Here is a 26,432-nt window from a genome sequence, read left to right as displayed (position 1 = left end):
TTCAAGCGTGGTGTTCCCGTTGCGTGATCTCCCGCAGCTGAACTCAGGAAACCGGCTCCCATTCGGTGACCCTCAGCTCAGAGCGCAGCAGCCAACTGCGCTGTGCTGCGTTTGTAGTCACGCAGAGGGAGAATAAAAAAGCCACAGCAGGAATACAAATTCTTTCATGCTTTATATTTGAAAGTCCAGAGTTGCATCGGAGTCTCCAGGCATGATGAATTTTATTCTCATCTCCGTGCTGTGTGGATTTTACGGTGTTCTAGCAAAAGGTGAGTAACGGGGTTAGTTTTGCAGATGTAAGAAGCGCACGGAGTGCATGCTGTAAGGATAACAGCTCATTTATATGAGTCTACGCTCATTTACTACTCAGCGCGACATATTTTCATAATTAGTTAATTTCAGCTAACTTTGACGTTGTAAATCAGAGTAGAAACTTTCTAACATGCGTCATTTTATGTCTGACTTCATGATTATAATTTCTTATAAACTTGACCTTCGGGTAACAGAAAGAGTTTCAAGTGATCAAGGTAGAAAACAACAGACGGACACCTAATCCCCCCTAATTATTGCGGTGCCGCTCCTCATTTATCGGCTTGTTGAGTCGCCACTGTGGCTGAGCGTCTGAAGCTGTAAACCTCCGTTTGCACTGTCTGCGCTGAGGATGATAAGCGCTATCCCACCCGGACACTTGTTTGGATAACGGGGACCCCTGTGGCCCGGCTCCTTGTGCGCTTGGCCCCTGTTGAATGGATGCACGCAGGCGTTGTTTCCTGAGACTGATGAGCTTGTCAAATGGAAGTTCTTATATAAATGACTGAGGGGTCACGATTAACCAAAGGAAAATATCCACTGAGCAGGAACCGAGGTGAATCTGTGCTTATTGCTCAAAGAGTCGGTAGGTTCCATTTGTGGACTCCACAGATCTCTGTTGCGCTAATGGAAGCAATTTAAGGAATAAAAGCTGATGTTTCTTCAGTTGCGAAATCAAAGTATGCACTTAACGCATATATAGTTTTACATGCAATACCTTTTAAAAGATGTTCTAAATACTTAATGTATCATTTTTTATTATATTAATATTTCACTGTTCAGGTGTTATTACGCTTTATGAGTGTGATTTGGTTTTTGTGGTTTTTGTGGTTTGTGGTTTGTTTTGATATATATATATATATATATATATATATATATATATATATATATATATATATATATATATATATATATATATATATATATATATATATATATAATGTATAAATGCCTGCGTGTGTACATATATGTTAGTGTAAGATTACACAGAGAAAAGAAGAAATATAGAGAAATGTTTTCTATAACGATTTCTTCATCAGAACGTGATAAGTAACTTTAATCATTCCAAAATAACTGAAGCAGTAAATACATCATAATAGTGATCAACGCATAATTGCATGTCAAAAATGTCATGCATAATCATCCGTTCATAGGTGTTTCCTAAAAACATGCATCTTACACAGAACAAACTTTCTTCTTCATTGATGCACATCACACTGTCACTGTTACCTGTAATATAATATAATATATTAATCAGAACTATTGAATACCTTATAACAGACTGGACATTCATTTATATTTATATTATAAAACCTATCAAATAAAGAATAGATGATCACATTTCATTGCAGGAAAACAAATTCTTCATTAAGCCGATTCTCTAGCAAGCTTCAGGCTCTTGAGATTAGTTGCAATGATTCAAATTTCAGTTCAAATAGTGTCCTATGTGGTTATTAATTTCTTGTTGAATAGCGCCTTAGTATGCATCTGCATGTTTCTGTCCTACAGAACATCGGCATCTAAAATATTTCAGTGCTCTCAGGTGGGCATTTCCTGGTAAGTAAGTGAAAGGGATTTTTACAAGTAATGAGCTGCTGTGGAAACGTGCCACAATAATTCCTACTGATGGGAGTGATGTTGTATTTAGGATTGTGAAATGCTTTCCCGCTGACTTAATAGCACAGAAACTGTGCTAATTAGACACTTGTTTAAACAGCTTGTTGAAAAAGGCCTGGAGGAGATCCTGGACTTCCCCTCCATCTTCCCTTCTCCCACCATGTGTGTATTTGTTGCCTCCTGTGAAACCCAAGGAAATAGCATAGGAAGTGTTAGCAGTGTGAGTAATACTAGATGTAGTCAATGGGGCATCCACTGGGAACAATGATGCTGACAATGAAAGGTAATAATGGATTTAAGTGATAAATTTGCTAACTGCCTTAGCAGCGATTTAACTGCTCACAGATCCACAGGGTGGTTATTTCTGAGTTTGTGAAGAGCAGTCAGCGTGAAGGACAGACTTCCCTGAATGATGTTTCCTCTGTTGTTTTGAGGAAGGAAGGGCGGACAGTCGTCTATATCGCTCATTAATAAACCTCAGCAATGAAGTGGAGAAATGCCTTTGTTTGATAAATAAGAGGGACACTGCTTACGCATTTCCACACAGCTTCTTAAGTGGGTTTAGCGAGGAGATGTGAGGAGGGTCAGAGATGCTGTGGCCTAGATGGAGGCTGTGCTGTAGAGGTGGGAATTGCCCAGGCTGACTGGCATACTGTACCTTACAGGAAGTGTTTTATCTTCCAGGATTTCCCCAAAAGTGATCTAATGCAGATTTGATCACACAAAGGGATTTTCATTGTGTATGTCCCAATCAAATGGACACTTGTCACTTCACCTGATTTAAATATTAATACATAAATACTGCCACTATTTTGCTATATTTTCCTTCTAACACAGTCTACAAACTCAGTCCATATGCACCCTTTTCAAAATGGTTCCTCAAAATACACTAATAACCTGTCCTTGACCTCTAACCTCTCTGGAGAGGTTGTTGATGGATAAAGCTGTGCAGCCTTAGACTTACTATTAGACAAACTGCACTACAAGTCATTGGTTGTTGAATTGTTTCTGTAACTCTGCTCTTCTTTTCCTCGCCCCGACCTCCGCAGATAAAGATCATAAGGGGAAGTTCAACGTTCCTCTCCTGGATGTCCAAACTCGGCAGCTGGTCCTGGATGCTAACCAGATGCTAATGCTCAACTGCAGGTGAGTTTCAGGTAGAGACAGAAACATGATTCAAAATCCGTGGTGGAATTTTTCAGCAAAGATTATGGTAGAAGAGTAACTTCCTGGAGGAAAAAAAGCTTTTAAAACCTTAAGTCAGCAAATCTTTGGACCGGCAATTTTAAACATGCATTTTTTTTATGTGCTGATAACCACTGAAATTAAAGTCAGTTTAGATACTAACTGCCCAAATAAGTGACCGTAAGTGTTTCAAAAAGGGTGCCAAGATCTGAGCCAGGTAGCCCAAGTTTGGACATAGGGGTTGAACCTGGGTTGGGAGTAGAAGGAGACAGTCACCATGACTGATATCTGTTTAAAAAATAAAAGGCAAAAACAAAACAAAAAAATTTTAATTGAAAAGACTTAAAATTAGCAGAAAAATTTACTTTGTAGTCAGCACTAAGAAACATTTGAATCCAAATAAACCATCTTCAATTTTTTGTGCAAGCAATTTCCAGCCTTTTTTCTCCTTTCTTTTTCCTCATGAATGCCGTTCTTTCCTCTCTAGTTTGAGCTTCTCATACAGTAGCTCGAAAACCATGAGTCATTTTTTTCCCATTAAGAAATTTTCTGCAACATTTACAAGTAATTCTTTCTCTAAATAAATTACAACCACCTATTGTGTTATTGCACATTTACCACATGCAGCTCAAACAGAATGAGATTGTATTATATTATATTTGCATTAGAGTCCAGCATGTATCTTCATCTTCCCACACACATGTTGAAATAATCACTGGATAAAGGGATACAGTTACAGTGATGTAAGCTGTAGGGTGTTACCAACCCACTGTAACTCTTGACCAGGGGTCGCTGGCAGCTGACATGGACGTTCCCAGCAGGCTTGGCCAGAGATCAGGTGGAAGTGAGTGAATCTCGCTGTGGCAGGACGAGCCACCATTACTGCAGCCAGATGAAAGTCAGCCGCATCCAGGCCCAGCACACTGGCCTGTTCCGCTGCCGGTACCAGCACAGACCCCAAAAACATACATCCGTCTATGTTTATGTCACAGGTAAGACTCTGCTGCCCTAGGGTCTTTTTTTTCTTTTAATAGTTATTTTTAGCCCACTCATTGAGAAGCCCCTCACTCATTCACCATGTGCCATGTGTATTGTTTATAATGTCAGGTTAAACAGGATGCAGTGGGCGCTAAATACAGACCAATGCCAGTGAGCCAATTATATCTAAACACTGTTTGTCCTAACAACACATCCTTCTAGATGACTCTGGCACAGTTTCACCGCCCTCCTCCCCTGCCTCCCCTTTCTCATCCCAGGCCTACCTCCTTTTCGTCTATATATAAATCCTTTTTTACTTTCGTTTACGTGCTACCTCGAGGCCAGGAATAGCCCAGCTGCTGAAAGGCTCAGGCCCGGGCAGAGTTTCCCAGGGCATCAGCCTTATCTGCTCTACTCAGCCTTGCTTGAAGCATCCTGTGCTTTGGGAAGGAGGGGAAGGGCTCGATGGGGGTGTGCTTGGAGGGAATGTCACTGTGTCTCTACAAGGTGGCGGCAGGGAGGTGTGTGGAAGTGTGTGTGCGTGTATGTGTGAAGAGCTGAGAAGGATAAGATGAAGGCCAGTAGCTCAGTGGTATCCAGGGGCAGAGGAGGCATGATGTCTGCCCAGCCAGCTCCTCCCTGTCCTGGAAGGTGACGCTGCTCAGTCTGAGTATTATGAGGCACAGAACTGGGCTGGAAGCCAGGGTCACAGGGCACGCTACTGTTTGGCCAACAGGACCCTTGGGAGCCATCAATCGCTCAGGTCATCATGTCCATTAAGCATCAGACTTGGCCTGCAGTTCTGCTCAGACATTGCCTCCCTCCCCGACTTCTCTATTAGGAATCAAAGCAGAAGAAGGAAGCCTCCAGTCTACTAGTCCTTGGGGTACTTTTGTTTGAATGTTCAGAGATTTGCTTTCCTTGAATAACACCCTATGGTCACAAACAATACAGTGAGCAACACCCACACCTTTGAATGGCACAGCGCTCTTACAGTAGTTGAGCCGAGAGGCGAAAACACAGAGAAACCGTTTGATTGCTTCCAAACAATCTGTGTGTTTATTGTTGACTACAGACAGTCATTTGCTGAATGGGTATTCAATGAATGTTTAGGAGTGTGTGTCTGTTTGTTTTTGTTTGTTGTTGTTGAGACTGATATTGGAAATGTGTGTGTGTGTGTGTGTGTGTGTGTGTGTGTGTGTGTGTGTGTGTGTGTGTGTGTGTGTGTGTGTGTGTGTGTGTGTGTGTGTGTGTGTGTGTGTGTGGGTGTGTGCTGGTCTGTGTGCAAAGAGGCAGGTGGCTGGATTGCTTTCTGTGGGTTTCTATGTGTGTGCATGGCTTTAAAAGTTCACCCAAGATGATTAAAGGGGTCTAAGTTGATTGAGTCAGTACCTACCTGTATCTCAAAGCAGCCACTCTGCTAATGCATAACTTTAACCTTAACATCTCCCCCAATCTATTTCTAACATGTCATATAGCTGTAAAAACGATTCTTTGTTTATGAGTTTATTTTACATGCTTAATACTGTACTATATTTGTCCCTGACCACAGTGTTTGGGTTACAGACAGCCAGTGGCCTTTCGTGGAAGATGCAGACATGAGCGCAGACGTGTTGTACATGAAGGAAAAGGAACCACTGGTCATCCCCTGCCGGGTCACCAACCCCAATGTCACCACAGAACTAGTCAAGGTTTGTGCAGGAGATGCGTTTTACCTGTCAAGTGACTGAATGCCTTTTAATTCACGTTGGGGTGCAGAGGCCTGCTCTGCATCATGATACTCACGTGCTCTAATTGTATTTGCTCGATCGCTCACGTTCTGCTCTTTGCACATCGTCGTTGCTTTGCCCAGTTTTTTCCATCAGGGCTCACATATGCACGCAATACAGTGTTCAGCCATGTCTCCCTGTCCAGATCATTCGCCACATTGTTCTTATCTTGGCAACCATTGCACTGTGGCGTGTGTGTCCGTTTGTTTGTGTCCGTCTGCGGATATGTGTGAAAGTGTGTGCGGATATGTTTGTGAGTGTTGGCGCTTGAATGCTGAGTGAGGGGGAGAGCAGACGGAGTAAAAGTGCAAAACGAAACTATTTGTGTGTTAATTAAACTTGACTGTCTCCTCATGTCTTTAAAGAGGTCTACCAGTGGCCCTTTCTTTAGTGACTTTTACTGGGAACCACTGTTAGTGCAGTTTTTACCTCTGGAGACAGGACATGTGGGTCTGGAGTGCCCCACTGGCTCCTGGCCAGCACCATTTCCCACATCTCACCCTCAACTTCTTGTAGTAGGAACATTGGCTGCCAGTTTCCACCAAATGATGCTTTAAACAGCTGGCCAGCCTGGTGGAGGAAGCAGAGGTAACTACTGTTGGCCCCAATAGATCAAAGTATAGTCTATTCTCTTTAATCAGGAGCATTCGTCATTAAAATGACGGTTTGTGCGTCACTATTGGAAAATGACATCTACAGTCAACAAGTTATTAATCATGCAGAACTGACTCGAGACAGTGGAGGAGGGTTGAGTAAGTGTTGCTTAAACTCATGTATTTGGTTATTCTGTGTTTGTATAATGAATGCACAAAGCATAAAGAAAGAATACACTGAAAGGTAAAGGCACACCCTCAGCAGTTATTGTACTTAAACTAAAGACAGATTAAAAAGTGTCTAAAATTAGGCCAGCAGCAACACAGATTTATGGTTATTAAAGCCAAAGTTTGAAGAAACCTAATGTATACCTAACCTACCTAAGGTCTAACAAACCAGTGATCCAGATTAGCACACTGACTTTGATAGGTTTAGAACATTTGCTAATTAGCACTCAACATGAAATAGGTGCAACTTGGTAATTAGTTTAGCAGGTATTTAATGATTAACCAAAGTACTGGACAAATTCAGTTATATCCACTGATGGCACTAGATAAAAAAAAAAGTCAGTGGTGCGCCACAGTTAATTAAGTGTCTCCTGAATACAGCATAAATGTATGTAACAAATTTTATGTTAATCCATCCATTTCTATATTTCATTTCCCTGCATATCCATTTGTGGAAGTCAGCAGCAGCCTGAAGTAGGATTCATCCTCTATCTCCACATATTTTAATGCCAATGCAGGAAAATGGTTTTTAAGATATTTCTGTTTGGACCAACATGTCCAAAGCATGCTGCTACCATGGCTAAATTAACAAAGGAACATGAGAAATATATAAGATTTTTAACCTCATGATTTAGAATACGGGAAGTCCAAACAATAATAATAAATAATTGGACAAACTGGGCCGCGCATATCACATGCACACACATTTCTTTTTCCTGCCTCCATCTCCTCAATGCTTGGAGCAGCTAAGGTAATTATTCTAAAAATAGCTCTCCTCTTCTTCCTTGATATCCCTCCTCTTCCCCTGCACTCGCTGGTCACAACCTGGAACCCACTCTATGTCACTGGAGTGTTTTTTTTCCTGGAAGGACTTTGCACTTTCCCTGCATGTCTAATGTGACCCTTCTCAAGAAGAACAATATGCAGGAGGGTCTGCTCTCTCGCTCTAGCTGTGAAAGTGACCGGGAGGTGCGGGATGACAGGGTCGACCTGGGGTTCTAGTCAAAATGTCTATATCCTGTAGTAACAGGATGCGAGGAGATGGACTGGAGTCACGTTTTTCATATCCTGGCTCCACTGACTCGTTTGCTCCTCCCCCTTTCCCTCCACGTTCTGCCTCCATTTTCACTGATTCTCCTTGTAGGCACGAGAGTAAAAGTGGCATACAGGGTGCTAAGGGCACACAGGGTGGGTGTCAGTGAGTTCAGAAGAGGAAAAAGTGAGGAAGTTTCTATTTTAAAGGACTGAGACAGGAGAAGGAAGAGCTCAGTGCCGTATCGGGGAGTGGGGGGAGGTCACATCACTCTGGGAGGGGGGATATCAGCCAGTTCACATCAGGGGTGCACGAGAGGGGGAACGTGTTTGTGTGTGATGCTGGTGGAGGAGGGGTCTACCTGTTCCCTTGAGAGAGGGTGGGAGGCTTCCACCATGTCACAGAAACTCTAGTAAACATTTCCTTGTAGCGGCTTCCAAGAAAACAACAAGGTTATTCAGTTATACAAGGTAGGCAAGAATTATAAAACAAACCCTGTGGGATAACAGGCGGCCTCATTCTTCTGGAGGTCTTTATGTAAAAGAAATTGCACAGTACCCCAAAGGACTTGCGAATATCTTCCCCAAGCCTAAGGTAGATCTGTCCATTAAAGTGAAAACAGATGCTCAAACCCAAATGAAGTCAAGTGCATCTCAATTTCTTAAGGTTCAGCAAACCTTTGGTTGATGCTCTGCCTTTTGCATCGATATCTGACTCAGAAGCAAACCTGGGGCAGCTTTCTTTAAAAAATGAGAAGCAACAGCATTGTTTCTTGACTTGACATTTCATCTTTTTTAAAATTATTACTAGTCTTCTATTGACCTACATTTAACCAGGAGTTGAACCCACTGAGATTTAGAATCTCCACGTGTGTCCTGGGCCAGCATAGGCAACATTAAGCTGGTGTGAAGAAACCTGCTCAAGCTCAAGGAAAACATGCAAGCTCCTCACAGAATGGACCCACTTGTTGTTAGTCAACAACGCTAACCACTCAACCAACACGATACCAACAACTCTACTTCAACTTAAGTTGGCATGAAATTGCACTTGACCTAATATATATTCTGAATTCATACTTGTTTTTGGGAGCAGACAGATGCCTTCACATCCCATGTTACCAGTGAGCGATCAAAGCAAAAAAACTCAAAGTCACTGTCATGAATGACAAATAGCACAAATTATAGTTATGTCAGGATGTTACACAGAGGTATTACCAGGTTCTTTCCATATTTGCAGCTATTCATGTGTACATTTCTGAATTAGTCACCATGACTTCTATCTTGAGCCATGACTCGGTTGTTTGCTCAATGCAGTGCAACCGTGTCATTGCTTCTGTGCTCAGGGCTGTGGTGCAGTCAGACATGTGATGGGTGTTGTTTTATCCTTGCTTCTCCCACAGTCCTACAGCCGCAGCCTGAGTCCAGACCAGAGGAACATTATCTGGAACAGCAGGCGAGGCTTCACTATCAGAACTCCCACCTTCTTCTACGTCGGCCTCTTCTTCTGCCAGACCACTGGTGACAAAGTCAAACACAAGTCGCGTAAATACTTTGTACACAGACTAGGTCAGCGCGCTCTTTCTGCACCACTATGTAAATCACATGTAAATATGTATGTGTGCATCAATGTTTCTTTATGCAAAATCCCTGATATTGTGCTTTTTTTTTCTTATTTGTCTCAGTGAATAAAATCAAAGATGTGTATCTGAACAGCAGTGAGCCTGTGCAGGCCTTAAAGGGAGAGCGACTGGTCTTGAACTGCACTGCAACAGCAGAGTTGAACACTAGAGTCAACTTTACATGGGACTACCCCGGAAAGGTCAGAGCTACTTTAGAGTCTGCAGTTAGATGACAAATGACCTTTGATAGAGAAGGAGCAGGTGTATAATGGTCTGTTACAACTTCCTGCCTTACCTGGCAATCTATTCAGTATTACCTTTGAGCATAAACCAAGTTATGACATGTTAGACATTTACAAAAAGCACTGAGTGTGCAAGTTAAACCACCTTCAGAGTTATTAAATGTCTTTATTTGTTAGTTAAACAGTATTGATCTGCATGTTTAATTTAGGTTGTTATTAATAGCCTTATTACTGATTTATAACAAATGCATAAACATTTCCTATTATGCAACCTAAAAGATAGCCTTCAGTGTTAATTTAATGGCTCTTCTCTCCTCTTATCCTGTAGAGTGTCAGTGCTGGCTCAACTTCCAAAATGCTCGTGAGACATCCAACACACACGTTGTTCTACAGTATTCTGAGCATCCCGAAGCTCCAGCGTTCGGACCAAGGCCGCTACATGTGCCGCGTCACCAGTGGTGATCAAAGCCAGCAAGCCCAAGTCAATGTAACTGTCTATGGTGAGTTTCCTTTGCTGAAGCATCCTGACATTTAGAAAATTCACCTACAGTCATCGGCTCATCGACTCATTCTGGTCAAGCTTGCTTAATTTTTTGATTTTTTTTTTACCAGCGCATTCTTTATCACAGGCTCCAAATGTCACAGCAGTTAGCAAGCATTTGCATCAGCTTAATCTTCCACAAATATGTGCATTTGTTTTCTCACTTGCAGACCGTCCATTCATCCGCCTGAAACCTAGAAATGGATTTGTGATGACGGTGCAAGCAGGAGAGAAATCTTACAGAATATCTCCCAAATTGCGAGCATTCCCAGCCCCTGAAGTCATTTGGTAAGGAATCAAAAACACCCCTGTCTCCTCAGAACTGAAGTCCACCTAACACCTGTGACTTTAGAGTTTCCTCTTTAGTGTTCACACCTCTTTGGTATTTTTAATCTTTGCCTCCCTCTCTTTAATCTGGAAGCTTATCTCAGTTAACTGCTTCATTTCCTAGAAAGAAATTGGAATGGCTTACCTACAATACATAACTCATCAGCATTTTTAATATTCCAAAAGTATTTCCTTCCCTACAACTTTTATTTATACTTCACACTCCGTAAATCTTTGGGAAAGATCTCTCTGCTCTTAAAACTTTGCTTAGATATCTTTTTTTTTTTTTTTCCTGGCAGGCTGAAGGATGGCATGGTTGCAGCAGACCAATGCTCCAGATACCACAGGGATGGGAATTCCCTGGTTATCCGTGATGTTGCAGAAGAGGATGCTGGGAAGTACACTGTCCTTGTCCGAATCCAGGAACACAGACTCTACCAGAATCTCACGCTCACACTTGTGGTTTACGGTGAGAAAGAACAAAGAAATTCTTCACCAAAAAAACAAATAAAAAAAAAAACATCTTTAGCTCTAATTGTCCTGTCCTCCAAGATATTAAACTTCCTCTCTTGTATGTCGGCATCTTGTCTCACAGTGAGTCCTAAAATAGGGGAGAAAGCAATGTTGTTGCAGGACCTGGGTTCAGTGCCACGAGGGAGCAGACAAGCCCTGCGCTGCACATCCCACGGAGTCCCTGCTCCGCACATCCACTGGCGCTGGCATCCCTGCCCATCCAAAGGCCTGTAAGTACGCAGAACATCACAACCTTACCTTTACAAGATAGATGTAGTTTTATAATCCATTGGAATTGATCATTTTATAGGTTTAGGGATTCTTAACTAAAGATAATTGGTTTCATAGTGTGCACATAAAAAGTCAGAAGAATAATCCAGGCAAAGTATAAATGATATACAGCTATGCAGAACTTTACGTGCTTTTTTATTTATAATCTGGCACCTCAAAATTTTATTTTTAATTTAACTTCATATATAACATAATTAACCGGCATTATACAAAAATGTAGTTAATTAAAATATAGATTATCTAAGCATACATTTTGCACGTTTTTGCCTGCAAAGGTTAAAATTAATATTAATACTATAATGCTACATACACACACAGAATAAATAATGATGTTTATGTTACTCATTGGAGTGTGTGTGTGTGTGTGTGTGAGTGTGTGTGTGTGTGATTTTATTTTTTTGAAAAACGAGACATGTTTTGTCTATTTCTGCATGTGTTCAGACAGCGTTTCCTTCTTGTAACCAGAACAGATGCCTTTGGGGGCCTTTCATGTGCGGGAATGTGTGAAAATGTGTGTTGTTTGTGTGTGTGTGTGTGTGTGTGTGTGTGTGTGTGTGTGTGTGTGTGTGTGTGCAGCTCTTCCTCCATATTCTTGTCCTCTTACTGTCCATGTGTCCTTTCCATATGTTTGTTTGAGTTCATACAAATCTGCATGGTGTGTGTGTGTGTGTGTGTGTGTGTGTGTGTGTGTGTGTGTGTGTGTGTGTGTGTGTGTGTGTGTGTGTGTGTGTGTGTGTGCGTGTGCACGCGCCTGGTACATTCACAGACACAGTACACGTTGTATCTCAGACTTGAAAGGACATAGAAAAAAAAACACACTTCAATAGAGGCCAGTTCCGTGCTCTCAGTCACGATTTGTTGGTTTCCAAATCAAACGCTATGATTTAATGAATTTCCTGTCCAGGACACAGGGTGAGAGGCCTGTTTATTATTGTGATTGCACACTGCATCCTGTGATGCTTTTTCTTATATCTGACACACACTATATACACAAAGTTCTCATGAGAAATGGCCCAACCCGGTGATGCAGAGGCACAGTCAGCTCTAACACACACCAGCATTCAAGCAGGCATTTTGGCAGAAACATTGATTGAGCTGCTCTTGGAGGTCAGACACGTATTGTGTTGCTGATGACCAAGTCAGAAAGGTTAAGTATTACCTGAGAGCACCGCAGCAACCGCCCATGCTCCGTTACCCCTCTGAGACACACTGACATCACCGCTGTACTTGACCCTTAACTCTCACAAAGCACCATGTCAGTCCATCTCAGCCAAGACCCAAAAGTTATCTACATAGTGTACATGGAGATTTATTTCATGCCAGCTGGCACTGCTAAAGTATGCAATCTTCACTGTCAGACTAAATCCGGGTCAAGTGATGTAAGCTCTTTTGTTCATGCCATTTATTGTATGTATGAGAGCACCTTTGTCTTGTTTCACAGTAAGATGTCAGATGCAATCTGCACATGTGAGAAATTTTGCCAAAGCCCAGTTTTAATCATTACTTAGCTGAATTATTAGACTAGTCATATTTGTTTCCTTAATATACGGTGATTTAAAGTTTGTTATAATTACATAAAATAAATTAAAATGTTATACTTCCCAGCAAAGCAGTACAGTGCAAATTATAGTCTGTGAAGGTGTAGATTGCAGCTACAGCTTATCACACCTACCAAATGAGTAAAATGTATTTGCACAGTAAAGATGCAGCAGATTACATTTGGCTTCTTAACTGGCTGCCTTATGGTCCTTTGTAAAGCTCTGTTCTGGTTCAGCTTCAGTGTCTGTGCTGATTGTGTTTTTTGGACTAGTACTTTTGGTTGGCTCCTCACTGGACCCCTTGTTCTTTGCAGCCCGGCTGCACCACCACAAGCCTGACGCCGTGCTGGAGGAGACCCAGGGACAGTGGACCAGGCTGGGCCAGGCTGATGGGGGGCCTCTCGCCTGGGTCCTGGGTCCACTGCTGGGTCTGGCCCTGGGAACTGCAGCGCTCTTATCTGGCCTGACCAGGAGGTGCATTGGGCTTCCTGTGCAAAAATCAGAGCGCTTTTCCTCTCGTTGTTTGGCTTCCTCTTCGACGCGAGACGCTTCCCAGCGGCGTGATTGTCCCTTCGTCTTCAAACGTGGCACAGCCCGCTTCCTCAAGAGCTTGATCTATTCTTGAGAGCACCCCCACACCCCTTCCCCAACTCTTCTGCCCCCCACACATACCTCTAAAACCCCTTCCATCACCAGCTCTGACCTACACCACAACCCAGCATCCTTCACCTCTGCAAAATATAAACTCCCCATCACCTCCCACCCTGGAACCCCCTCCCCATCACTGCCACCTTCACACACTCATCTGTGCCTCTCAACAGCATCCAAAACCCTCAGTGACATTACCAGTGACTCGGAACACTGCTGAGCAGTGAAGATCAGGAGATACAGAAAACCAGGAGTTGCATACGCCACAACACTAAGGATATAAGGACACCTGCTTCACTGATTATTTATTTCCTTCCTTTTTCCAATTTAAGTTTCCCCACTAGACCAGGCTGTCCTCTAGTTTTATGCATTTTATATTTCACAGACATTTGAGCCAGAAAAAGTGCAATTTCCACCAATCCACCAGCCACATTTCTGGAGCTGCTTTGCTTGTTTTTTGTGTCCTAGAGTGGTACTAAAATGGGTGCATGAACCGTGCCTGTCTGTCCCAAGCCTCAATCTGATTTTTGACATCCAAAAAAAAAAAAAAAAAGCTGTGATTTTCTGTTGCAATTTTTAAACACCAGTAGAACATCAGTGTGCTTACCTTGGACGGGCGAAACAGGAGAGAGGACATGCTTTGTGCTATTCACTATGGGATTCCTTCAGTTCTCTATTAAAAAAACTGATGGTCTGCAGAGGCCTACCATGTAGGACTTCTGAGAAGGCCAGAGACGATCCTGTGTCGCTCTCTATCATCCCATGTCAAAATGTCTTCTTTATGTGTCACATGATGTCAGTATAACAGCCCTGTTGTCTTTGTATTGGAAGTTAATTAAAATCTAAGTGTATGTGTGATACTACAAGCCATTTTATGAGGAGTAGCATAAGTGTTTGAATAAACTCCATTTGTGTATGTGAGCGTAAAGAGGGTGACAGTGTGTGTGCTTGCGCACAATTGTGTGTGTGTGTGTGTGTGCGTGCGTGCATGCGTGTGTGTGTGTGTGTGTGTGTGTGTCTCCTATTCTACGGGTGTCTGCTAATGTGATTAATTGCTTGTATACAGATGTTCTATGAGTAATATATGAATCTAATATTTAATAATTTTATACAACTAACTTACATATGACAATATTTGACAACTGTATGAATCTGTTAAGATGTACTGAAGTGTTATATTAGTCGTTTGTGTTTTTGCATTAAACTTTCCTTGTATTTCTGTATTGGTTTATATGCTCCGTGGTTATTTTGGGGTTGAGAGAGGAACACACAGGGACAGCAGTAAAAGTGTATTTTAAGCTACATAACAGGACAGGAAGAAAAGGCAGCAGATGACCCCCACTCATACACAACTTGGAGCAGTTCATTCATATCCCTAAGCAGCTGCTGCTCACCCTGTTTGCAGGCACACACTGTGTGATTGCGGTATGTCTGTATGAAGTGTATACGTGTTCATTTTCTGTGTCTAACCACGTTCACATTCACGCATCCATCTAACTAATGCTATTTGTGCGTGTGGGTGTGGGTGTGTGTGGGTGTGGGTGTGTGTGTGTGTGTGAGGGCGAATTTGAGTCAGAAAGTTTTTCCTGAGAAGCGTGGGAGTGTTAGCTGGGTGCTATGGTACTATGGTACAGTAGGTGTGGGTGTGGGTATGTGCATGTGTGTGTCAGGCCGTTGGTGTCATGCACAGGGTGGGTGGCTTGTGTAACACACAGTATCTCGATGCCAAGAGGAAGAGCAATCAGGGAGCAAAGAGGAACCGAACTCAGGGAGGAGCTCAGGACAGACAGAAAAAGATGACGACAAGGATACAGACAGAGACAGAGAGGAGAGAGGCAGTGACATATCCATAAACAGGCAGAGCATCAGTGAGCAAAGTGGAAATGATAGTTTACAATAAGGCAGACGGTTAACGTCTAAATAAAAAAAGGAACATCCTTTTATAAGTTCTTTTAAAAAACAAATCGCCCCTGCACATTTTTAATGAAGAGGAGAATACAGACCGAAGTCCAGGCTTTAAACGTGTTTATTTCTGCTGTAAAACTGGGTATTTAAACATGGGAGTCTATGGAGATTCACCCACCTTTTGGAGCCAGCCCCAAAGAGCTATTTGAGCAACCTTTCCTGGCACTTCCAAGGTGGCATCAGTTTTCAACCCGGGGGGGGCTGCTGCAGATTTTTCACTGGGCAACGTTAAAAATTTCAATTTCAGTTCTGTAAGAATACAGGTAGTGTTTTAAAAAGCCTTTATAATAAACTTTAGAAGCTAGAGACACCCTTTTATATAGTACCCCCCCCCTTTTTTTTTTTTGTTTAGGCTGTCTGGGTGCTGCCAGATGATGAAGCAGGAACCAGAGAGAGGTTATGTAAAGTCCGTGTTTACTGGGTATGTGAAATATGAATAACTCAGCTGAAGCAATGAAACAATTATTACTTTGTACCATTTATAAATCACTGAGATTTTATTAATTACTCAGGATTTCCCCATTTAAAGTGGCTCCAGCATTTTTTTTAATAACAGAAGGTGACCCACAGTGCTTTACAGGTGCACTCATTTGCAATCCAGGTCTCGAAGAACCCAAATGCAAAACAGGGAACTCACAGAAAACAGAAAACATAATAAAGGTAATAACTGAAAAAAAAGTAATCAGAAAATAAGAATAAAAGCATAACTCAGTTCTAACCATGGTGAAAACAGTCAGATTAAAGCACAATAGAAAAAATTTACAGTGAGCTTGACCAAACCACGAAGGACCTCAGATTTGCCTTTAGTTGTTAGGTGAGAAGAAGTTGTTGGAAAGATTACCTCAGTGACCTGGAGGCAGAGTTAGAAGATCTGTGATATATTGTGGAAATAATCTGTGCAGAATTATAAACTCTATTCAGAACTTCACTGTTCGCAAGTCCAGGTCAGTTTCATAATTGTAAGTTGGCACATATATTTAAAACAATAAGACAGAAAAGTTGAAATATTCCTGCTTTTTTTTTTTTCTTTCTTTCTTTTTTGCCACGAGGTTTTATAAGTACCACCGGCTGTTTCTTAAAATCTGCAAAGAATATAAATAATAAATAATCAAATTAAACATTAATTAAAATTTGAAAAAATATTTAAGTGAATATTTGGTCTCTATGAAACTTCTGAGGATTTCTTTGCTTGCGACATGCTGTGTTCACTGCTCGTTGTTTTCAAAAGTGTCCCTGAGCCCACGCAGTGAATTCCAACATAGAATCATGTCTGTTTCGGATGTAGATCAGACTTTCAGTATTGTATTTTTGCCTAATACTGAAAATCTGCACTTACTTTTTTTTTCCTTTTTGATGAAATCCTCCAGTTCTTTGTAATCGCATGTTGAGAAATATTCTTTTAAATTGTTGTGTGCCCACACAGGCAGTGGTTAACTCCTCCATCTCTTCACTTGTAAAATGAGCTGTAACATGTTTCACCAGACGTTCTGTTAGCATTGCATAACTTTTCTAGTCTATTGTTGCCTCTCTACTAACATTTTGAAACATTTTTGCTGAATTGTGTGACAATGGGACCTAAAACCATTTGATGTGGTGCTGTTCTTTCCTCTGTTTTCCACTGATAAAATGGCTTAAATGATCTGTAAATAATTGCATTCTGGATTCTATTATTTTGCATATCTTCCACATTCCAGTGAAAACCACACTGTTATGGTTCTTTCAAATGTGAGCAGATTGCCTCATAAACGCATTACCCCTCACTTAGTTTCAGTTCATGTGAGGTTACATTGTTATTGTTTGAAACCTTCCTAAAGTGAAACTGACATAAATATTCTGCTGGTCTGATGCATTCAAATGCTCCATTTAGGAGTTTAAAGTGCAAATCATTGTCAGATATTGCAAACTTTATCAACATTTAATATTCAAATACACAATATATCTTTTAAATATTTCCTTGCTTGCACAGCAACACTTGAATTCAATGAGACCATGTTTTCACATACACAGTATAAATAATTAGACTTGTATGTTTCCTTATAGCTAAAAGTTCTGAAATTTTGGCCTGAAAAGTGATCATTCTGAATAAGCACACATGTTCTTTACTAATTTATTATAGCTAAGGTCAGAGCCATCAGATGGGTATGTATATCCATCTTGGATATTAATTACAAATTATGGAAGAAAAAAAAAATCTTTCCAAAGTTATATTTAACTAATATTAAGACAAAATGATAAATTTGTTTTGTTGATTAACATCTGCTTAACAAAAAACAAACAAACAAAAGAAAACATTAAAAAAAAAAGATGTGGATCTTTATATTGGGAAGATCTTCAGAATAACTCACACCTGGTTATATTTTTGTCTTACTTTACATTGCATCATACACATTTTCCTTCGAATACAACTTCATAAACAATAAAAATAACGATCTTCTCATGTAGTCTTGTGAAACTAACTGAAGAAGCAATGTGTGTGTTTTGAGGCTCCTCCCAACGCTTGTACAATTTCAGAATTTTTATTTATTTTTTTTGTCATGAGGTCATGTGCATAACCACAAAGCATCTTGCATAAGCTCAAGTTCCCACAACTCCTCTAGTGTGTAATCTATGGATTTAGACTTGTGAGAGTCATTGAGGGACAGGAACTCGTGTCCTGGAAATGTGGGACGATTTGTGAAGAATGAAAGGAAGCTCATCGGCAGGATGACAATACCACCTCTGCATCCTTCGTAGATGAACAATCCAACGTTACGAAGCACTTGTCAACTATTGTCACCTTGCAGGACAGGGAAAGACGACATGAAGCTATTGATAAAAATGTGGTGATAGTGATGAAGATAATGATGATGATGTGATTTCATGGTTAAACATCAAGCAGCAGCTGTCAAAGCATTTTCCTGATGGTCCTGGTGTTCCTCCTGCTGAGCACAGCTGGGAAAAACATTCGGACTCGGAAGCAGCCAAAAATTATTTTTGTCAAACACAGCTGAGTCCCTGTCCCTCGCTTCCTCCCCCTTCTCCTCCCTCAAGGTGTGTGTGTCCCACGTCCTCCTCGCTATGGAGCCCTGTGACGGAGCATCTTCCCACCTCGTCCGCACACAACCGCATCCTGAGTGTTACGCACAGAGAGGAAGTGCTTCAGGGGAAGAAAAGGGTAAGTAAAGCACAGAAATACACGCTGAAAAGCTGTAATTGGTTAGAAACAGGATATTTCGTTACATTAATGTAAAAAATGATGTTAAAAATATTTCTAAAATACCAATTTAAAAACACTAAAACATGCAATATTTACAGTTTGTCCTATAAAAATATTTTATGTGTGATTTCTGGCAAATTGCTTTCCTGCAGGTGCACTAATTCAAACAGAGCATGCATAATGTTTTAAACCTCTTATTAAAAGAACCTTTCACTACACACTCTTGTAGGTTCGCTCACAGTAAAGTCTCTCCCACACAGACACACACACACACACACACACACTCAAAGCCTCTCACCCATAATAGTACTTATAGACAGCTCCAGTGTTGACCTACTAAGTTGGAAATGGGCAAGTGGTCTGGCTCAGAGACCCTTATTGTCTTCTTAAAGAGCGCATGGAAAACATGATTCCTGCCATCAGTGGCAGAGGTAATGAGCCTGAACCTTATGAATGTGGGTGTTTTTCATAATGTGCTAAGTGGTGGTTTGTTCAGCCGGATGTTTGTGCTCTCCATAGACGGTGGGGGTCCTGATTGTAGCAGAGGCCTTTGTGTCTGGAGTGTATCGCTGCATCGCCTCCAACTCTGCGGGGGCAGACCAGCTAGACATCCACTTCTACATCACAGGTGATCCCAGACAAGATCAATCATCATGGGAGTTTTCTTTCCTTATTCCCACATCATAATGTAAAGCATCTGTTTGATGCTTTGTAACCATTAGGTCAAAGTCTCTTGATGTAGTGAATGCACGTCCCCCAAATTTGATTGTGACAGACATGTCACAATCAAATGTACAGTTAGGGCCATGGGGTTTTTAGAGAATTAAATTATTGTCGTGGTGTTGCGACTGTACACCACTACAGTGGATTTTAAATCAAACAATCAAGATGACACTGAAGTGCGGACTTCCTGCTTTAATTCAAGGGGTTTAACAAAAGTATTGCATTAACTGTTTATTAATTACAGCTATTTTTACACATAGTCCCCCATTTTTAGACACTCAATTAGATAAACCAACATAATTTTAACTTCAATTTTCTCTTCAGTAACTGAAAAGCATCCTCTGTTGGGTTGAGATCAGGTGACTGACTTGGTCATTGAAGAATATCCCATTTCTTTGCCTCAAGAAAGTCTTGGGTTGCTTTTGCAGTATGCTTTGGGTCAATATGAGCGCTGCCTGATCCATTTTGCAGCATTTGGCTGAATCTGAGCAGAGAGCATAGCCCTGAACACCTGTTCACAATTCATCCTGCTGATTCTATCAGGAGTCACATCATCAATAAACACTAGTGACCTTTTACCACTGGTAGTCGTAGATGCCCAAAGCTGTGACAAATAATGGGACCATTAGTCAAGTAAAAAAAACAAAAACCTTTTACTTGAAATTTACAAAATAAAATGATGTTACCAAAGGAAAAGACATGAGATATCTCAGTCAGTAAGTGAGTGGTGTTGGCATGTTTGCTTTTTGCTGTGGTGAGTGAAATGTTATTCGGGCAGAAAGAAAGGAACTCAGGAGCAGAGTTGTTCTCCCCCCACCGAGGGAGCAAGTGCAGTGTGCTTGTATACTCCAGTGCAGTGTACCCAGGTGTTCCCAGTCACCGATGATCCAACTACGCCCACCCATTTATTAAACTGCTTGTTAGTCAACTGTCCAGTTAGTTTTAGAGTCTGTAAATCCTAGACAGCTAATGCAGTACTTTTACAAAACCCCTTGAATTAAAACTGAAAGTCTGCACTTCATTCACATCTTGATTACTTAAATTTAAAGTACACAGTGGTGGTGTACAGACCCCAAAATCATTTTTAAAAAAATGTACCATTGACAACAACTTATGGACTTAACTGTAAAGAAACCCAGTACTAGCAGGAAGGTTATTAGATTTTTTTAAATTATTGTGAACTGTATGATTCATGTTTATTTGCTTTTTATACCCATGTACTGTATAGGAACACATTTATACATTCACCAACACGTAGGACCATTTTCTCTGTCTCATGATCTCATAGCCTATTTACTATCCTCCAGTCAACATTAGCTCTAAGTAAAGAGGCCTTAAATGTATGCAAATGTCCAGACAAACTTACTCTCATATTGATCTTGTGTGAAAAGTAGAGACAGGTAAAATACGTCTCTAGGAGGAAAAAAAAAAAGACATTTTATTCAACAGGAAAAAATCAAGCGTGAAAGGAAGTTGGAGATTGGTACAGATAAAGGTATGGCAGAAGCATGAAATACTGTTCAGAACACCAGATATGAGAACTAAAGTAAAGCTGAACAGAAATTTCAGCAGAAAGATATCATGGAAATAAACAGTTGCTTGACATTTGAGGAAAGGGTAAAAGTCTCTTGGTGTGTGCCAACTGAAAGAGTTGAAAATACCTTGTAGAACATAACAGTGTACACGCATCACGTACATAATGTACTCACTAGTTTTGCGTGCAATGTGAAGTGTGTCGTACAGGTAAAACATGAGTGTGTATGTGTCTGTAGTCAGGCTGCGCTGAGCTTTTAGTGTGTGAGCAAGAGCGAAACAGGAACCTGGCGCTCTTATCGTTCCACTTCCCCATGCAGCGCACTTCCTTGGACTGGCAGGTCCACTTTATTTCGGGAGGCCTTGGGGTGTTCGGGAAAGATAAACACTATCTGCCATCAGGAAACTCTCGAGCCGTTTCCACGGGAAGTTTCAAATGGCTAAAGTAAATAAAAAGCCTTTTTACTGTATTCCACTAGCTGCTTTTACCCACAATGGCCATTCAACATAGTCATCAAAGGTTATAGAAGTGGAGCATTGGTTTAATCAGTTCTCCTGGTTTCAGGCACCAGTCAGGATCCAGACTCGCATGTTGAGAAACTGAGACGGCTTATTCATCTCAGTGGAGGCTTCTGTTTATTTATGTTACCTTTATTTTACCGGGAAAATCCCACTGAGACTTAAAATCTCTTTTACGGGGGCATCCTGGCCAACAATTGTTCATATCTCCTTCTTATTTTATCTTTCCTGCTAATCCCCCCTCCATGTCTCCCTCAGATGTCCCAGGAGGCTTCTGTGTAAACCAGCAGGAGCAGGCCAGAGAGGGTGGAGACCTCCATCTCACCTGTTTAGCCAATAAATACCTGTACACAGCACTGTCATGGCAGAGAATGAATGACACAGAGGAAGCCCAGCCTCGAGGTTTGACTAATCAGCAACTCACGTTAGGAGAGTTCTCCAATTCGCTGGTCCTGTTAATAAGCAACCTGACAGCCAGAGACAATGGATCCTATAGATGCTCCGCCCGCCACATCGCCACCGGCAGGAGACACACCTGGAAACACAGGTGGTGGTGACAAGTGAGTAAACTCAACCTAAATGGTCTTCAGCATTTAGAAGGTTCAAATTTGGTCTTTCTTCCAGTGATCGGAAAGTGCTTGTGAATGCGTGTATGTGAATGGATGAATGTGACTTGGGGTGTAAAGCCCATTAAGTGGTCAGTAAAACTAGAATACCAGCCCATTTACTGTTTCTTTCCAAATCAAAAATGAAGCTATTTGCCTTGGTATAATTAATGAAATGCAAGGATTGAAATTGTTCCAGTGGGCTGAATAATTTAAGGAACATAAAACTGAGCAAGGCTTTTGAAGATTAGTGAAATCTTTTGTGTTTTCCAGTGTTTTGCTCTTGGGGATCTTGAATATGGGCTCCCAGACTTACAGAACGTTTTTCCCTTAAAACAAGTTCCTATACTCACATTTAATAAGAAAATTATGACGACTTTTTTAAGCCGCGTTTGCCGTACTCTGTGTGTAAACCCACAGCCTCTTGATGTTTTTCTCTGTGCTTTATGTTGCACATGTTTCCAAAAACACACACACATGCACACACCCTCTCACAGAGGTCTTGCTGCTTGGGAATGGGTCCCCTTAGTTTCCTGGGGCCCCACCCTAGCTTTGCTCTTGCACTCCAGCTCAGCACCTCTTTCACGTGGGAATGAGCTCTTGACTGGAGGAAGAGCACACAATGGCACTTCCCACAATGCCACATTTACAGGCCCCTGCGCAGAGCTGCAGGAACAATCAGCCAATCAGACACTGTCAGGCCACAGCCTTCGCGGACAATTATCAATTGTTGTCCAGGAGGAAGATAGAGGAAACAACAATCAGTTGCTGTGGTTAAGTGACTTTTCTTCGTGTCTTTTACGGCTGTTCTCAATACAATCAGGGCTTAGCGCGTCAACTTCCTCCCTCGGGACCCCCAACAAGGGAATTACTAGAGATACGGGGGTGACTAACTAGAAGTGGTGTGTGTGTGTGTGTGTGTGTGTAGGGGGGGGGGGGGGAAGGGGGGGTAGAAAAACAAGAAAAGGGAGAAACTGAGGAAAATTAAGACATGGGGATAAAAAGATTTGGACAGCATGAAGTCATCTGTTTTTATTGTAGTACATTGTTATGCAGTTATAGTGTGTAAAAGCTGTCCACACAGGGGAAATACTCAGATCTTATAGTTTAAATTTTTAGTTTTGAATTAGTTTTGGTTTTCCTTTTGTTCTTAGTTAGGTGAGTTTCACTTCATTTCCAGAGTGTTTTTAGTTTTGCTTTGTTTGTTTCACTTGGGTTTTGTTGTTTGAAAGATTTAGTTTTACTTTCATTTTTATTAGTTTCAGTTTGTCTTTTTTTTTTATTTATTGCTTAAGAACAGGTGTCACAATACAACGCTCAATAAAGAAAATGTAATCAAGCTTTGTCAGGCATATTGTGTTGCCCTAAAAGGACAATTCCTGTATATTTTTATTTTATGTTAGATGCTTTATTTTGTTTTTAAGTATTAAGTCTATTTTTTATTATTATTTTTTCACACCTAATTTTGAGTTGAGTTTATTTAACTCTAATAACCTTGGATATATCACATCTGTGCTGCTCCTTGTAGTGTAGGTTTTATTAAGAAAGAAAAAAATACCCAAGAGGACCTAAATGTCAGCTGACTCATAGGTTGAAGCCAAGGCCACTCTTCCAAATGTGTCACTACCAGCATTGCAGTTATTGTCCAAAAGTGGCACAGGTCCAGAAAACTGGGAGAAAAAAATAGCAGCAGTTTCACTTTATTGCAAAACTGTTGTAGACTATAAATAACTATGACTGCGACAACGGACGGTTTTTAGGTAATTTCAGGTGGTGAGAAACAACAGGTTCAGAGTAAAAGTCAAAGATTAATTTAAGAAAAAGCTCACAAGAATTAATATGACTGTAATCTAATCAACTACAATTTGTTAAAATCAACAGTGCAGTGGATCAAATGACTCTTACTCTACTTCATGTTAGTCTTTTTAAAAGAGACTCTTAAGTTACTTATAAAGCAAGCGTAAGAGCGCTTTTTAAGTTTAAAACACAGGTAGTGCTCAGTTTAGGTCAAGCAAAGGATCCAAGATGATCCAAACTTCAGCTGATTTTGCATAATAAATAATAACAATAAATTAAACACATATCACTACGGGTGACACTTGCAAGCAGTGCTCAGTTGGTGGTAGTTGAAGATGCAAGAGCTCCCAAATATCACCAGAGTCAAAGGGTTGAAATCAAGGCCATTGGTGTTTTGTTCCACAATAAAGAAAAATCTGTTTTCATCAAGCCCATTCTTCTAAACTGTTGAAAAAAATAGTCTCATAATAATAAAAAAAAAAAAAAAAAAATCTGTTTTCATCAAGCCCATTCTTCTACATGTGTCACTACCAGCTCATTCTTATTGTCCAAAAGTGGCACTGCTCCAGAAAACTGTGGGAGAAAATAGCACTGGTTGCACTTCTACAGATGTTTTAGGTCATTTGCAGCAATGATAGCAAACAATCATGCCATAAATTTAGGGGGGGTTTACAATTAATGTGATTATCAGTTGGCTCTAGTTGCATATACAGAGAAGTATTAGTGTATTTTAGCTCTTAATTTTCTGGCTCACGTGTTTATTGTTCTGGAACAATTTTAGTATTCGAGTCACTGTTTTCTGGGGGGGGGGGGGGGCACAACAGGCCAAGTGGAAAATTGCAAAGTTGTGCAAGAACAAGATAACTAAGGTAGCTATAAGCAAAAGAGACAGACATTTCCTTAGTTAGTAGAGATCAAAACAGAGCTAAAAGTAGACATAATAGTGGAAACAGCCTGAGGCCGTGTGCTCAACGGGCAAATTATGTTTGCCACAGAAACATATAAAGTGACGAAAAGGTTTGTTGCAGCTTGTTGTTGTCACTTTAATTCATCCAAAGTGAAATAGCTCACTATTGCAGAATGGCTCCTTCATAATGTTATTATACTTTAATGATCAATGTGGAGATTTTTTAACTGCTTTATACAGTACTCAGGTGATCTACTAGGTAATCTCTCAAATCCATTTAAAAACTTGATTATTTTGTGTTTTCCCTGGATGGATGGATGGATGGATGGATGGATGGATGGATGGATGGATGGATGGATGGATGGATCTCTAACAACTGTATGAAGTAAAATCATTAGCCTACCTGTGAAATATAATGGAGCAGAAGTATAAAGCAGCAAAAAATTGGAAATACTTGAATAAAATACAAGCACAGTATGGTTAATGCATTTAGTTACATTACACACACACTCACTCATGCTGCACTATTAGAAGTAGAAGAGCCTCAAGGAACCTTTTGGGGTTCCTCACCATTGCCACAGTGGAGGAACCTAAAGGTAGATCCTGGAGGCCAGAGGTTCAGATTAAGTTATTATAAAATTATATAATGAATCTCTTTCCCCACAGTTCTGGAGCCTCCTGTGCTGCTGAGTAATTTGACCGATTGCACTGTAAATGTTAGCAGCTCAGTGACCTTCAGCTGTCCATCTCGAGGTGTCCCACCTCCAACCATCACATGGTACAAAAAACCAGCATGCTCTGTTGCAAGGATCAGGTAAAGAAAAAAAATCTCAACATGTAAACTTTAGCTGTAAACTGGTGGTCTGTAACTTATTTCCTGCCACTTTAGGTATTGTTATAATCAGCTGAAGAAGCAACGCTCCATATTGACCGAATCACAGTGGAGGATGAGGGTCTGTATATGTGCCAGGCCACCAATGAGAGGGGTTCTGCAGAGAGCTCAGCCTTTATATGGGTCAATGGTAAGGATCGCTGCTTTTATAATGGCTCTTGAAACACTTGAAGTTATCACACATCCATATAAAACTGAGTTTGAATCAGTGTTGTTTCCACATGTGTAATAGGTGTGTAATGTGGATGCAAACATTTAGTAAAATACATCTCATTGTTCTGATGTAGTGTGTTTATACAGAGAGTGTGTCAGTTCTATTAATGGAGGATGATGAACGTCTGTTTATTAATTTCTAAGTAAACATTGATCAAAGTACATCTTAACATAAACTTACCCGGCCTTTTGTTCTGTTTCCCTCATTCACACACCCCCACACCCACACACACACACACACACACACACAACACACACACACACACACACTCTGATGTCCGGAGGTAGTAGAGGAGGCAGGACCTCTGTGGTTCCTCCAGTCCAGATCTGGAACGAGCACTGACCGTGTGTGTGTGTGTGTGTGTGTTGTGTGTGTGTTGTGTGTTGTGTGTGTGTGTGTGTGTGTGTGTGTGTGTTGTGTGTTCAGATCAGTGAGGAAGGAAGCTGTCTCCCCTTTTTATTTCCTCCATAAGGGCCCCCGGCCTGCGTCTCAGAAGGCTCCACGTAGTATGGGCATTTCTTCATCGTCCCATTAAAAAGATTTCAAGGATAAGAATAAACCAAGATTTAATGAGAGGGATGGATGAGAGGCTTTGTGTGTGGTGTGACAGCGAAATCACAGTGACACCATTCGGAAGGAAGATGAAAGCAT

At 41.0% G+C, this 26,432-nt stretch overlaps 1 protein-coding gene across 3 annotated transcripts; it reads left to right on the top strand.

The window, feature by feature from the left end:
- Positions 1–25,441, top strand: flt1 (fms related receptor tyrosine kinase 1). Of its 3 annotated transcripts, XM_030757078.1 has the most exons (14): positions 1–269; positions 2,976–3,072; positions 3,898–4,103; positions 5,656–5,780; positions 9,112–9,277; positions 9,394–9,530; positions 9,901–10,072; positions 10,284–10,401; positions 10,740–10,909; positions 11,036–11,183; positions 18,426–18,549; positions 19,111–19,219; positions 21,625–21,926; positions 25,342–25,441. In XM_030757078.1, exons 1-13 carry the CDS (start codon positions 212–214, stop codon positions 21,921–21,923), a joined length of 1,929 nt encoding a protein of 642 aa, XP_030612938.1. In that variant the 5' UTR covers positions 1–211; the 3' UTR covers positions 21,924–21,926; positions 25,342–25,441. The 3 variants fall into 3 exon arrangements, with proteins under 3 accessions (XP_030612938.1, XP_030612939.1, XP_030612940.1); XM_030757079.1 differs by lacking the exons at positions 18,426–18,549; positions 19,111–19,219; positions 21,625–21,926; positions 25,342–25,441 and adding an exon at positions 13,097–14,645; XM_030757080.1 differs by lacking the exons at positions 18,426–18,549; positions 19,111–19,219; positions 21,625–21,926; positions 25,342–25,441 and having other exon boundaries at positions 11,036–11,187.
- Positions 25,442–26,432: the final 991 nt, after the last annotated feature.

Source organism: Archocentrus centrarchus, chromosome 20, assembly GCF_007364275.1.
Source record: "Archocentrus centrarchus isolate MPI-CPG fArcCen1 chromosome 20, fArcCen1, whole genome shotgun sequence".
Taxonomy (NCBI): Eukaryota; Metazoa; Chordata; class Actinopteri; order Cichliformes; family Cichlidae; genus Archocentrus; species Archocentrus centrarchus.
This window is presented reverse-complemented; position numbering and strand designations above follow the sequence as displayed.